The sequence below is a fragment of the Hypomesus nipponensis genome, chromosome 23 (genome assembly GCF_054491055.1).
Source record: "Hypomesus nipponensis isolate SF chromosome 23, ASM5449105v1, whole genome shotgun sequence".
NCBI lineage: Eukaryota > Metazoa > Chordata > Actinopteri > Osmeriformes > Osmeridae > Hypomesus > Hypomesus nipponensis.
In genome coordinates, this window is record NC_140383.1 from 15,978,036 (window position 1) to 15,993,465 (window position 15,430).

General features: G+C 40.7%; 1 protein-coding gene across 2 annotated transcripts in view; it reads left to right on the top strand.

The window, feature by feature from the left end:
- The window catches only part of itgb2 (integrin, beta 2), a 147,509-nt gene that overhangs the window by 6,176 nt on the left and 125,903 nt on the right, over positions 1–15,430 (top strand). For both annotated transcript variants that reach the window (XM_084689294.1, XM_084689293.1), the window contains exons 5-7: positions 156–342; positions 438–608; positions 691–932. In XM_084689294.1, the coding sequence (XP_084545420.1) occupies positions 156–342; positions 438–608; positions 691–932 (600 nt within the window). The remainder of the gene's footprint in view (positions 1–155; positions 343–437; positions 609–690; positions 933–15,430) is intronic.

Below are 15,430 nucleotides of genomic sequence, written 5' to 3' on the forward strand. Positions count from 1 at the left end.
CGTTACAATAGCCACTATGAGGATATGTATTTTAATTCTAATAGAACCAAAATGGAAGTAATACATCAACAATTCTAGTTTGTTAATGAATGTGCTGCAGTATAATGTATTTACTGCTCCTAAGACATGTTTGGTTTTCTGTTCCGTACTCCTAGAACTTTACCAAACCAGGGGAGCCAGAAGCATCTCGTTGTGACACAAAGGCACAGTTAATTCAGAAAGGATGTATGGATGGCAACATCATCTCCCCAAGCAATGTACTACAAACTGAAGAGAACAAGCCTCTGATTACAGACTCTGTCCAGCTTAAACCACAGTCGGTCAAGCTGCAGCTCAGACCTGGTGATTATGCCGAAATAGTCCAAATAATTGTTTGTGTTGATGCAATTGAATGTGCCACTTTTCCATCCTTTCTGTCTTGTTTTCATACACCATAGGAATGCCTCACACCTTTACACTTGAATTCCAAAGAGTTGAAGGCTACCCAGTTGATCTTTACTATCTGATGGATCTGTCCTATTCCATGGAGGATGATCTTAGGGAAGTTAAACGTCTGGGACAGGACCTCTTTACAGCTCTGCAGACCATCACAGGAGATGGTCAAATAGGTAACAGCATTTTGGATTGACTCAATTCAAGATGAGACATTAGTGATTACTAATTTCATGTTAATGCTGTGTTTTTGTCCAGGTTTTGGCTCTTTTGTAGACAAGACAGTGCTACCTTTCACAAACACCAACAAAGCGAAGCTACAAAAACCTTGTGATGAAAAGGAGTCAAACTGTCAGCCAGCGTTTGGATATCGTCATGTTGTCAGTATGACTAAAGATAGAGTCAAGTTTAACTATGAAGTGTCCAAGCAATTCATCTCAGGAAACTTGGATTCTCCTGAGGGAAGCCTTGATGCTGTAATGCAGGCTACTGTCTGCGGGGTAAGCTAAAACACAAAAAGTGTCATCTTTGAACAATGCTCATGCACGATAAGTGAAAGTAGTCAATGGTATGCAAAATGATGTCTTGTGTTATTGCTTTGGTGTTCACTTTGATATTTTTAAAATGACAAAGGTTTCAATACATTATAATTTAATCTCTTACTGACGTTTTAGTGATCACAGGACAAAAATGGCCTTGGTTTGTGTAACACATTAAAACATAGAGACATAAGTTTGAAAATTGTTTCTGTGACCAGGATACAGTTCCTTTACCTACTGAAATTGGCTATCTGTTATCCTGTATGCGTGTCTGCATCAATACAGGGGAGCATAGATTTAAATATTTGTTAAAAATAAAGGATTTATAGCTGTAAATGCCCAAAAATCGAATTAAAATGAAAGTTCATGGTAGTGTGAATAAGTTGCAGCACAAGTGCCCACCACTTTATGCATCACAACGGGGTGCTGTGTAGTTCTTCAGCCAAGGATGTTCAGAGAGCGGGAGACTGTTGAAAGGCTTGTGTTTTCCTAGTATAAAGACGTTCAAATGTGTGGTCTGAACTTGGTAACTCCTTGATGTTTTCAGGCACATGGCATTGGTCACCAGTGCTTGAAGCTGGGTAGAGAGCCTACAGCAGCTGTTGCTTTTTGGAGTATGAAACCCTGACAAAGATGCAGTTATTTCCTCTTGCTTAAGGTGGTTGAGGACTGCGATTTATAAAAAAACATGTCACATGGTATTGCTGTGTGCTGTGGCCTAGTTACTTAACAAAAGCTGCAGAGCTTTTACATCTTAAAATGGTAGCCCTGCCCTAGTTGGTGACAGTAGAACACACTAAGGCCAAATCCCAATTCTCTGTCTTACCTTCCCCTAGCCCTTGGTTTACCCCTAGCCCTTCTCTCGAAACTGAGGGGTAAGGGCTACATAGCCTTATGAAATGAGACACCACTTGGTTAAGGTTACGTATATTGATGTCTCCAAAGCAAGTAGTGTTTAACACTGATGTCAAAGGAAATTCACTGCTCATGGAGTTTAGTTAAAACTGTAGACATGCTAGCCAGAGAAATGCGGGACTGTTGTGCAAATCAGCAATGTAACGTTAGCGTAGCAAACTGGCGATTTTTAAAAATGTATCAATTTGTATATTATATGTACAGGACGGTGTATAGCACAAAACAAGATTTTTTTTTTATAAATGTAATATTTTCGGCTTAAATAATTTATGACTCTCCGGATGATCTGGCCGCCATTGTTGCCGGTAGCGCAGTATTCACATACCCCTAGGTTTCAATAAGCGCAGTTTTCAATTGGTTTTAAGGGGTGTATACCGCTTTGTCTTAGCCTTACCCCTCGCTCAAAGAGTATTGGGACACCACTTACACTCACGTGAACATGCAAAACTAAGGGGTAGGGGTAAGTATTGGGATTCGACCCAATCCACATCCTCAGTAGGTGTTAGTTATAGACTTTGATAATACAAACACTGTGTTGGCGATATGATTATGCCCACAACTACTCTCTGCCGAGAAACCACACTGAGGCTATGCCTCAACATCCGTGGCAGAGAGCTACGATTTCATCATTTCCCCTGCAGATACAGCTAGATAGAAGCTGGAGGCTGTAGTGATGGGGCAACATGAGCAAAGTGAGTGCATCACACCTGGAGTAGTCAGTGTGTGAGTTCCTGGTATTTAAATAGACCACCCTGTGAATTCAGAGGGGTTCATTAAATGTACATAATATGATGCAGGAAGCTAACTAACAGTGAGCTCGTCACAGTCTCCCACATGAACCAGCACCACTTGTTTCTTTTGTGTTCTTCCGTCAGGAGGACACCTATCGTTATTAGGGTTCCTCCATCAGTAGAAATTGTTATTGGTATTATTATAATAATTATAAGGGTTCCTCCAATAACCTCCATAGCTTCTAAACAGCTTGGAAACTTTTACAGACCATGTATAAACTTACAGAGTCCAAGGGCCAAAATTGCCCTTTGGTGGCGCTACAGGCATGTGCCAAAGTTGCCACATGTAAAAGAATAGTCTTTCTACCCCATCAGTCCAACATGTCTGTAACTTGTAATACATGCTGTTTTGTTTAAGCGCAGCAAAAAGTCTAAAGAACCAGTACTGTCAGCAATGATGGATTTTTCTGTACGGTGAACATTTGCAAAAAGTTCACCCATCAGACCAAATGACTTGAAAAGCAACAAATGTGTGATACACGTCTCCCTAAAGTATCTCTCAATGAGGAATACATTTCCAGATGCCCGAAGAATTATCATATGAGTGAATTTCTGCAATATCTTATGTGTCCATTTCTCAGTGCCATTTAGACCTAGGGCATAGAAACACAACACCCTTCAAGGTGACATGACCCTGACATGATTCACTTTGTCAGTTTTTGCCTTAATAAGTAAAAAGAGGACTGAAATGGAGCTGTGTGACCTTGATAACATTTTCACCAAGCTGGGGATCAAATGCTAGAAAAACTTTGTATCCTCTTAAACATACAAGGTGAAGGAAGAGTAGCTGGCTCAGCGGTTAGAGCGTATTACTGTAGATGAAGAGGTTGCAGGTGCAAATCTCCCTATGTAACTTAATCAAGACAACATGATCATGCATTAAAAAAAGTCCCATTAGCCCCTTACGTCAGGAAAAAACCCAATCTCTGCATACAGTTACTTAAGAACTTTATTTGTTTGTTATTCTTGGCTTTAGTTATTCTCAGTCACTTTAATTTTATTTGGGAATTTAGTGTTATTCAATCTTTCAAATTCTTAATATATCTAGGAATCTATGTGTGCGTGTGTGTTTTTTTGTGGGGGGAACAATTAAGTTAACTTTTTCAAAATGGTAATTGTTAGAAATCTGTAGGCTGTGAATCGAAAGGCCAGAGACGCGCTTGGTGTTTGTCCCTGGCTTGGGAACCACAAGTCACCTTTGGTTAGATTCTCAGGGAGATAATTGACTCGTTAATATCTGACTCCAATTTTTGACAATGTGCACAAGTGCGTTACCTGTAACCTTGAGCGCTAAACAGTTAATGACATGAAACTCTGACGTAGGTAAAAATCGTCTGCTTGATCAGAGCACCGACCCTAAAGTATGCGTGTTCACTAAACAGTCGTTTATCTCTACTATAATATGGATTTTAACCATAGTAGACCTAGTAGGATATGTAATCGATCACTCAGAGGCTCCGGTAAATTCCTTCGGAGCGTGGAGATCCACTGTAAGTGACTCAGAGGCCTTAAGTTAAAACCTACTCCAAAAGTCTATGTTTATAATCAGTTAGCCGCATCAACCAGACTAGATCAAAGTTTTCACCGTCGTAGCTTGATAGATACGTTTCAAGGAGAACAAGTAACTTTAAAATGCACACATTAATAGTTTATTATCTAAATAGCAAGATAATCAATACAATGATAATGAAATATCATCAAGTACAAAACATACCTTCAGAGCAATGGTTAACAAAGGTATTCACACTGAGGACTAGGCGCCTAACGCACCGGAGCTGTATCGTAAACAGAACTCGAAGTGATTGGTAAAAACTTCTTCCTATATACACCCAAACCTGACTAAAATGGGGACACCGGTCATGTGACAGAAAAGTTGTCGAACGCATACAAATTCAAATTGGATCATTAATCAAGACTGCAGTAGACCAAGTGGTGCCCTTGCAAGACAAGGGAATATGTTAAACATATGTTGGTCTGCTGCAGGCACAAACTCTGTAAACCCTGTACATGTACATGTTACAGTGTTAAAATTATTACTAGAATGTAACACACAAAATAAGAAACAAAAGCATATCAAACATGACATTTAAAGCTGTTTAGAACCTTATTTTCAAGAACACAACTTTTAATGATAATTTCAGAGTCTTCCTCTGTCCACCTTCCTCTTCAACTGTTGAGACCACCTCTCCAGAGGTGTGTCATCAAGGTGTGATTGTCATTTTAGCATTCATGCAAATCAACAACTGTCCCAGACGAGTGTCTGGGTGACCAGTGACAAAGGGGCTGCCAAAACAGCCCTACAAATCTATAGGGCCCCCCACCTCCTCGCTCTAATAAATGCTCTGCTACAACAGCACTTTCCCAATTTCCAAGTGTTGTGAAGTGCATGGGGAGGGTGTGCTGGTGATGCTTCTGATGGCTTTTTTTTTTTACTCTGTAGGCTATAACTTGAGACAACTATCAACTCAGCAGAAATTTGTGCCTGGTCCATTGAATGTATATAGCGGGACAAGTTATCCCTTACTTCTCAGCGTGAGAAATTGTTGAAGTGCAAAAGAAATACAAGGTGTTGCGTGAGAGCGTGAGAAGTGGTTGAAATGCGTCTCACGGCGAATGCGTGAGATATGTAATGGCAGCCAGGCATACACGTTAGCTAGCACTCCTCATGTTTCCTGAAACTCATAGTTATCTGACATTGCTCGCGGTGAAAACGAATAACAAAGGGACAGAGGGCTGATTCTCTTCGTTATGACTCGTTCTATTAAGCTCAGTTTGGAAAGTTAATAGGCGTTGTATAAGCCCTCTAGTTGAGTTGCTCTAAGGTCACTGTTATAGCTTTAATCGGGCCTTAAAAGTTAGGCCCGACAAGGACCGAGCCCGACAGCTTTATTTTAAACCCCGAACCCGTTTACAGCCCGACATTATTCAAATGTGCGCAAGCACACAAGTCTATTGTCAAGAATGAGTCATTTATAATTTGATTACATTTTTTTTTTTACATCATTTATTCATGACTACCTTAGGATATAGTGGACTTGGAAGTTGGAACAAATATGTTGGAAAACATTTATTTCAAGCCAAGAAGTGAAGGGAGGGGGCTTGGTGAGCCTATCCATTCCAGAAAGCCTTGTATCTTTATGCTTTAGGGCGTGGCCTGTAGCGCCACCTATGGGTAATGGTGGGCCATTTGTGGTATGGTAGTTACTCTTGGTCTATACTATCAAAAAAGCTAGACCAGAGCAAACCCCCCGCTCTCAGGGTACTGAGCTTCAGCTCAGTCATGATGCTGGGGTGCATGTAGGCTTATCTGTAGAGACCAGGGAGACAGACACACCGGCCAGCTGCCCTGATGGGTTCGTGGTAGATCATTAATGCGGGTTGTATCCTACAACGCTCGTGGCCTCCGAGTAGGACATACTGCTGCTGATAGATCAAGACGTTTGGTGGTGGACACATTGCTGGACAAGAGTGACATTGTCTGCCTTCAAGAAACCTGGATGGCCAAGCAAGATCTGGACAAATTGAACACCCTACACAATAACTTTCATGGTGCTGGAGAGTCCACTATCGATCTCAGCATGAGAATGGTTCGTGGGAGGATAGCTGGTGGTGTAGCTATACTGTGGAACATAAAATATGACCCAACGGTAAAGGTGGGGCGGCTTAACGTTGACTGGGCTATTGGGTTGGAGTTTAATCATAATGGAAAGAAATTGACTATTTTAAATGTGTATACACCATATGAATCCTATCACCACGAGGATGAATTTCAGGTTAGCTTTTATTCAGTCCTTCATAGAGGACAATAGTTCATGTTGTGTCTATGTCATGGGTGATTTTAATGCTGACATGTGAGATAAGTGTTTATTCGCACAACATCTGCAGCAGTTCTGTAATGAAACTAAATTAATTATATCAAGCGTTATTGCCTGATACAAGTTTTACCTATGTAAGTAAAGCGTGGCACACAACTTCCTGGCTAGACCATGTTGTGACCACAGCCAATGCTCACTGGAAAGTATAGAGATGTGTTATGGGCAGGCCACCACTGATCACATTCCAGTTGCTGTCCTGCTAAATGTTGAGAGTGTACCCTTGTTGGCCAACAAGGGTAATGCTGCTCCCTCAAGAAAACTGGACTGGTAAAAATTGACCAAAGAGGTTATGCACAGATAGGGCTGCTTTATTAAGGCCAAAATGATAATCACGATTATTTTGATCAATATTGAGATCACGATTAATTATTACGATTATTTGTTGATTATAACCTAATCAAATTTTATTGTCACAATATATTGTACTTGCATAATGGATGTGTATAAAACTCATATATAATCAATAAAAAACAAATACGGCAGGGCTCAGCATTAAGGCTTGTCCGCTTGTCCGGGACAAGTGGATTTTTGGGGGGGGCAAGTGGAAGAGAAATGTACTTGCCCCACTGGACAAGTTAAAACTCACACAAAATAAAATGCCACGTCACTTCATCTTTTGTTCCACTCATTGCGTTTATTTTACCGATTTTATTTAACCGAATTCTGCATGAGCAAAACACAGATCTGTGTTCGCTCGAGTGGCATAGTCCCAAGATCTCTACAGACCTTGCAGCTAATTTAATCCTCAACAATTGAACGGGGGCTTATTACTTGAAAGAGGAATTATTTACTGTGTCGTCTCAGTTACACTAGGGCTTTGGAAAACTGTGCCAAGCTCAAATAGGCTAATGGCTAGTAGAACATAACATTTCAGAATAATTTCAGTAAATCAAGCAGCACTGCAAGACCCAGTTAAAGGTTATGCAGCTAGCAAACGTTAGCTAGCATCGCTAACGACATTGGCTATCTCAACTTCGGTAGGCTATCTCTGTATTTGCAAGCTATCTAAATTTATACTGTATCTAAAATAATTCTTTAGGGATTAGCGAAGGCAGGTCACATGTAGTTTTTTTGTTTTCTTTGTTAAGATAGCAGCCTTATGACCGACTTCTATCTGTTGCGAAATTTTCCTCACGTTACTCTGTCTGTAACCGTCTACTTCTAGAAATTGAGCTGTATGGTGCAGGGAACAACTCTGACTGGCTCATGGAGGCATGTGAACGGACATTAGGTGTATTCGACTCCACGCAGCACCGCAGCCGGCTGCAGCCTGCAGATTGGAGAAAGAGTTTACCATAGCCCAATACATAAAATGACACATTTTCCGACTTAAGGAGCCGTTTATAACTCCTCCCCGACAGCAAGCGGCAACTCTCGCTGGTCGTTTCATGCAGCCACAGCGGATGTCGAACGCACCTATTGGTTTACAAAGCGCTAGATTGGCTTTGCAAAAAAAAACTTTGATACGGAGCGTTCTATGAACGGCATGACGCATTTTAAATATCGCTCGATCACGCGAATTTGATCGTGGGAAGCCGAAATTGTGATCGTGATTAAAATTCGATTAGTCGTGCAGCCCTATGCACAGATATTCTCTATTAACTGACAGATTACTTAGTGATGTTGAATTGCCTAGGGATGCCCTAATGTGCACGTATATGAACTGCAAGGATAAACATCATGCTGAAAAGCTTTGTGCCATGTATGATGATATTGTCAAATGTCTTTATGCTTCCAGTGAACCTTTTATTAATCACAAGAGTAAGGTCCCTAACACACGGCCTGGCTGGAATGAGTTTGTGTCTGAGCAACATGCTGCTGCTAGAGAAGCCTTTAAAGGTCTGGTCAGAGGCAGGCAGACCCAGACAGGGAGTGCTGCTTGATAACAAAAAACTCACAAATGCAAGATTTAGATATGCACTCGTTTTATTAAGAGAAATGAAAACACAAGAGCAGACTCGCTGGCCAGAAAGATGCAGAATAACAATCTTACTGACTTCTGGAAGGATGTCAAGATCATAAATAATAACATAAATTCCCTCCCTTCTGATATCGAGGGGGTTAGTTGTCCAGAGAAGATTGCTGGTCTATGGCATGAGCACTACAGTAAACTATTTAATTGTGTTAAAAGTAACACAGTGAGAATTGATAATGAATATAAAGGTATCTCTGCAGATTTGATTGTTAGATCAGTAGATATTTATGATGCCATCCACATGTTAGACAACAACAAAGCTTGTGGTATGGATTGTATTTCTGCAGAGCATCTAAAAAATGCCAGTTATAGACTCCATTACTAGCCATGTGTCTCACTGGAATTATGGTTCATGGTGTTATACCGAACTCTATTATGTCAGTACTGTTAATGTCTGTTGTTAAAGATAAGGCTGGAACAGCCATCTGAACAGCATAGACAACTATCGACCCATTGCATTGGCAAGTATCTTGTCTAAAGTGTCTGAGAGAATTATGTTATTGAAATTGGAAATGTATATTCTGACTGCAAACAATAAGTTTGGTTTTGAAAGAGATTTGAAACATGGTACTGATCTCTGTATTTATGCTCTGAAGAAGATTGTCTTTAGGTACACAAGTCTTAATTCATCTGTATTTTCATGCTTTCTTGATGCTTCCAAAGCTTTCGATCGAATTTGTCATGAAAAACTGTTTATGAAGCTGCTAGCGAGAGGTGTCCCTAAACCTCTTGGTGGTTGTGGTATGCCAATCAAACTTTTCATGTTAAATGGGACAATGTTGTATCAGCTCCTTTCCATTTTGGTAACGGAGTTCGACAAGGAGAAATGTTATCTCCCTTTTGGTTTAATGTGAATCTGAGCACATAGAAAACTTCCTTAATAACATATTGGCCTGAGAATATATTTTACAGCGCTGTCAATATATATCGTTGTCATCTGTCCAATCATCAGAAATGACATGGCCCAGATATTTTATTTCCTCACAAACACCAAGGGGACTGCCAGATATGGATAAATATATATATATATCAATGTTTCAGGATTTGTATAACTTTTTACTATTGCATACAAAATCGGAAATGCAATACCAACAGGATCAGCTTTTGTTAAAGTGTTTCTTTGCCTTTACTATCAATGTTTAAGGATTTGGAGACCTTTTTACCATGGCATACAAAATTGGAAATCCAATACCGTCAAGATCCACAAGGCCTTTGCTAGAGACTAAGGAATGAGTGGGGGCTTGGTCATCCCACTCTCTCTTGCAATGTTGCGTGTGCGTCTTATCAAGCCCGCGCGTGTGTCAAGGGAAGGCTGAGTGTGTGGGGATTTGGAGCACGCACGGGCAGGAGGGGAGAGAGGATTTTGCAAAAAAGCTCTAGAAATTAGCCAAGCATGTATACTTACAATATTCGCTAAAAATCTACTTTTCATCTTACATTCGACTTTTTTCGAGATTTGAATACTAAACATTCTCGAGAGTCTTCATATGAACTAGTGATAGTATCAGAGTATCCGTTTTAGACCGGTGGATGTTTAAAGTATTATTTATATATATAAATTCAATTTGCTTTACATCAGTCATTTTTTAAGATATTAAGTCAATTTTTACATGGTAACATGATGTAGTGTCTTCCACCGATATACCAACTTTGGTTCTGATATCTCAAAGATTTGCTGAGATTTGATCCAATTTCCTGTTTGGTTGCTTTGTTGCCGAATTTGATTGGCTGTACCGAACAAACGGTTGTGAGGATCAAAATTCTTTTCGATAACTTTTGTGAGGCTTGGTCTGAAAATCATCTCTGATCATTTTGAAGAAGATTTTACAAACATTGTAGGAGGAGTAGTGAGTAGAGTTTTTGATAAAACCGGAAATAGCGGAAAATCTATATAACCGGAAATTGACGACATGGTGTGCGTTGAACTCGTCTTGATCCAGGGAATCCAATAGTACCTCATTTTTGAAAATGGGTCATACGGTTCAAAAGTTGTGTGTGTAAACACAAGTCCAACTTTGACCCATTGGTGGCGCTAGAGGTGTCTAATGGGAGACATAAAACTTGGTGTAGGTATAGAAGGAATTGTCCTTAATGAGTGTGCCAAATTTCACAAAAGTTATCGAAGTGTTCTAGGGGCTGCCTTTGACTTCCATGGTACTTCGCTGCTTGGCCCCTAATAATACTACCAACTAGAGAGGGTACAATTTCTGGGGAAATTGTAGGGTGTGCTTGCTTGCTTCAGTTGCAGGTGGGTCCGTTTTCCCTTCTAGTGATATTTTCAAGCATTTAGCCTACTTATATTGCATAATTCATTAAGAACACCCTTTGAAACAAGGAACCCCCTTTGAAACAAGCTACTGTAACAACGTTGTCACTGGCAGTATTTCAGATGGAATTGCGATTCAAATAGTACCGTCTGCTAACTGAAAAAAAGCCCCCCAAAACGTAAATAAGTTCGATATAGGACATTTCAGCCTGACGTCACAACAACAAATATCTTACTTCCGGGTGGATAACGTCGATCTTGGCTAGCGATAGTTAACCCATTGAAGCCAACAGGATTTTCCATGTCATTTAACCACGAACACATTTTATGATTTATGATTATAACACGTTTCATGATTATGCTTGTGAACTGAAGAACGAGACGTTCCTGATGTCGTTGCTGTTGATGTTGTTAGCGAATAACGGTATATTTTAACGGTGTATCAAACTTGTATACAGTGACTGAGATCGCTAGCTACTGCTGTAGCTACAGTATCCAACTTAACGATTAAAGATTTTCTGGACTGCGTGAGCTTTCTAGCTATCTGTCTGGACACAATAATTTTCCTTTGGGGGTTAATTAAGTACCTATCTATCTTATTGACTATGGAAATTTTATCATTGTAATTATGAGCAGTTTTAAGGGATTTGTGGATCGATGAGCAAGCAGAGTTGACAGTAGAAAGGTAAATGTTGGATAAAGCAAACATTAAGATTTCTTATCAGTTAAATACTGAGTGTTTCATATAGTAGGTATATATAGCATATATATATATAAATTGTTTTCATATAGTTCAAGTTCAAGTCTTTTCCGATGCACATTCTTAAGACAACGCAAGCACCTGGCATTATGTACTTACTGTAAATGCTGTGTTTACTGTGTGTGTACTGTACAAATTACTGTAAATAATGAAATATTTGTATTTTGCTTTCATGGCCATTTTATAATAGTGTTTGGCCTAGCAACATTTTAGCTGCTTTCTCCCCTTGAGGAATGAAGGTATGACCAGTGTGGCACCACATTTAGCCAGTTCTTCAACAATCAAAAAAAACATGTCTGCCATAACCTGATCTCCTGAATTGATGTAAGTCAGACTGTGCACTGATCTCCTTGTCTGATATTCTTCCTCCCCACATCTTGGAAACAAATGATATTGAGCCATAGGGCTTGATACATATTAGAGCCTTGAGTGTGTTATGATGTTTGTAGTTTGACCTGAGGTCTAGGCCCTAGGCCTGAAATTGAATGGCCTGTAAATGAAAAACTCCAGCCAGATCACGCCACTGTGTGTGGTTTGTTTATTTACATCAACTGGAATAGTAACTCTCACGCTAGCAAGCTTGCACGATATGCTACCCAACGTTATGCTACCCAACAGCAACCCAACAAAAACGTTTTATAAATGATCTGTGAGGAAATGTCTTCCTTAAATCCGGTCATGAGTGGTTGGTTGCCGGCCTGTCCATTGCTACCGTTAGATGCAGCGAGACCGCCCGGTAAACGTAGATTAGGCTATTATAGCTGGATCTGTGCTAACGTTATCCACAGGTTCCGTTGGGTCGATTGCGATTTAACCGTGGCAAAGCGGAAAAAGCCTTATGCTTTACATGCCTGTGTACATTTGACATTACAACCCCAAACACAACAAGATTTCGGCATGACGTTAATCTTTTCGATCTAATCTTTTAAATGAACTACTATGCTATGCTACCATACTAACTGCGGTTGACAGGATGACAGTTATCCACCCGGAAGTGTCTTGGCAACCTTTGTTTACAAACATTCTGATTAATTTAGGCCGGGGGACATGGCTAATTCAAAAGCAGTTTGCTAGAGGCAAGCTAGATGTCGTTGCTATCCACACCACTGATTGTTTGAAAGCACAGGAAATTAGAACGTTTATTTTGTAAGGGATAATGCGAAGCGAAGCTGAAGCCCCATTCAAGTGAATGGAGCATTCTATAGCATTAAGAACAGCCGTGTAATAAGACATAATAAAGTTTAGCTATAGCTGTGGCATTGAAGACAGTACTCTAGCCTACTACTACACTGCCAGTGTAGCGAGCCGAGTCTGTGACTCTGTGGCTAACGTCAAAACAAAACGCAGTCTCACTCAAATTCCAAGTTTTACACAAATAACAAACTATGCTGACCCGCTGGCTGTCGCAATCGCCATATCTTTAAAACACTGCTGTCAATTTAGATGTAGAATTGACCCTGGTACGAAATTAAGAAAATACTCACCAGACGCAGATCGACAGTTGACTGAGTGTCAACACTGTTGTTACTTCCGCAATCGTCAATGGAGGCTGAGAGGCTCTCAAGTAGCAAACAAATCAACGTTTTTACAGCAACTATATTAAAATCTCACCACCTAGCTGTTTTCACTATAGTCATTTCGTCATAATATTTCCCTCTTTCTGTTTTTTGGTGTAAAATTGAACTAGAGAATTAGCTACAAAAAATACTACTATGACGCTTTCTATCATGGCTGCCGCCTAAAAGACGAGGCGGTCTCACGGGCGACCTGCACTCGCTCAAATTTCAAAGACTGTCACGACCTAAATCAAAAATGCGAGATTGCAGTAAATAAATCATAATATATATGTGAGATTACAATGGTTTGTGCTAGCCGAAGGCAAGCACACCCCAAATATAGCTGCAGGCAGCAATGGCGGGTTCCTCCTTAACATTGCAAACCATTACCAAATTGACATGACACAGACATGTATTTCACACAACACACAACACACAACATTACAAGACAATTGGATCAATGGCTGATTTTAAGTCATTTTCAAAAATTCTTCACAAATTGTCACTGTAGAGAAATGTCCATGCTGCCGACATTGTGGGTTCTTGATACTCTTTTGTTCCCCATGAGCAATAAAAGGGATGCGTACCAACTTTTCGTACAAACTTTTAGAAATTTTGGACAAACGGGGTTACTGTCGTCGTCGTCGTCATCTAGCCTACCGCTTGTCCGGGGGTCGGGTCGCGGGGGCAGCAACCTAAACAAGGAGGCCCCGACTTCCCTCTCCCCGGCCACTTCCACCAGCTCCCCCTGGGGGACCCCGATGCGTTCCTAGGCCAGCCAAGAGACATAGTCCCTCCAGCGTGTCCTGGGTCTTCCCCGGGGCCCCTTCCCAGTGGGACGTGCCCAAAACACCTCAGGGAGGTGTCCAGGAGGCATCCTGATCAGATGCCCGAGCCACCTCAGCTGGCTCCTCTCGACGCAGAGGAGCAGCGGTTCTCCTCTGAGCCCCTCCCGGATGACCGAGCTTCTTACCCTATCTCTAAGGGAAAGCCCGGACACCCTGCGGAGAAAGCTCATTTCGGCCGCTTGTCTTCGGTCACCGCCCATAGTTCGTGACCATTGGTGAGGGTAGGAACGTAGATCGACTGGTAAATAGAGAGCTTTGCCTTTCGACTCAGCTCCTTCTTCACCACGACGGACCGATGTAGAGCCCGCATCACTGCGAACGCCGCACCGATCCGCCTGTCGATCTCGCTCTGCATTCTTCCCTCACTCGTGAACAAGACCCAGAGATACTTGAAGTCCTCGGCTTGGGTCAATGTGCCTTTCATCAACCCCAAGTTTGCGTGCTACAGGTCTGTTGCTGCTTGTGAGTGCTTTCTGCACAGCTTTCTGTTTGAAAGCTAAAGTATAAGAATGTTTTGGCATGCTACTTCAGATTTCTACAAAAAGTAGAGACACGCGCAGCTTCAATTTTACACTCAGCAATTGTTTGACCTCCTTGTCTAGTTGTTTGTCTGCAGCGTTTAATCAAAGAAATATGGTATATGACAGCGATATTTTTTTATGTAACTGGCCTTTTTAACATCACAAGTGGCCGCAGCTTTGCCCCTTATGGTCTAGGACTTCCCCTAGCTGCATTGCAAATCAAGAGTAGAGCTTTTCATTTGGCCCAGTGGCAGACTGTCTGAGGTTGTCAAATGTCACCACTCATTGAATGCTTCTTGTCCAATAAAATAGACTTACTTGAATGGAACTAATTGTGCACACATTTATAGTCAAGTTATAAACAAACATCAACCATATAGTATATGGACAAAGTTGCTTCCTAATTGCATTCACTCTTATTTCATAGCTTTTGTGATGTCAAAGTAGAATAAGTACATATGTGTCTTACATAAACATACACACTGAATTTTAAATCAATTGTAGTCAGTGTAGTTACATGTGGTAATATGTCCATGTCATTGTTGTGTTGGAAATGTATGTGAATGCTGGGTGGTTGACTATTTCTTATTGTATGATCTGTGTGAGATGTAAGAAAGGTAAATATTCTGTGAGGTGTTAAGATAGATAGCAGTTTTAGAATAAACAAATACTTTATTAGCAATGAACAAAATTTACAAGTTAAAGGCAAATGAATAAGTAAAATGAAGATAAGTAAAAGAACGTATGTCGAGCACACTCATGCTGTTTGAGGTTGTCAAATATCACCAGACATGGACTTCTGCCTAAATTGACATGCACCAACTCAGAGCAATGAGTTTCAACAACCATCAGCACAGTTATTCAATTTGTTGACTCTACTCTTAATGCAAGACTATGTTTAAGTTATTGTCTGACATTCTTTGTCGGCAACTGTTTATGGAGGAACCATCCC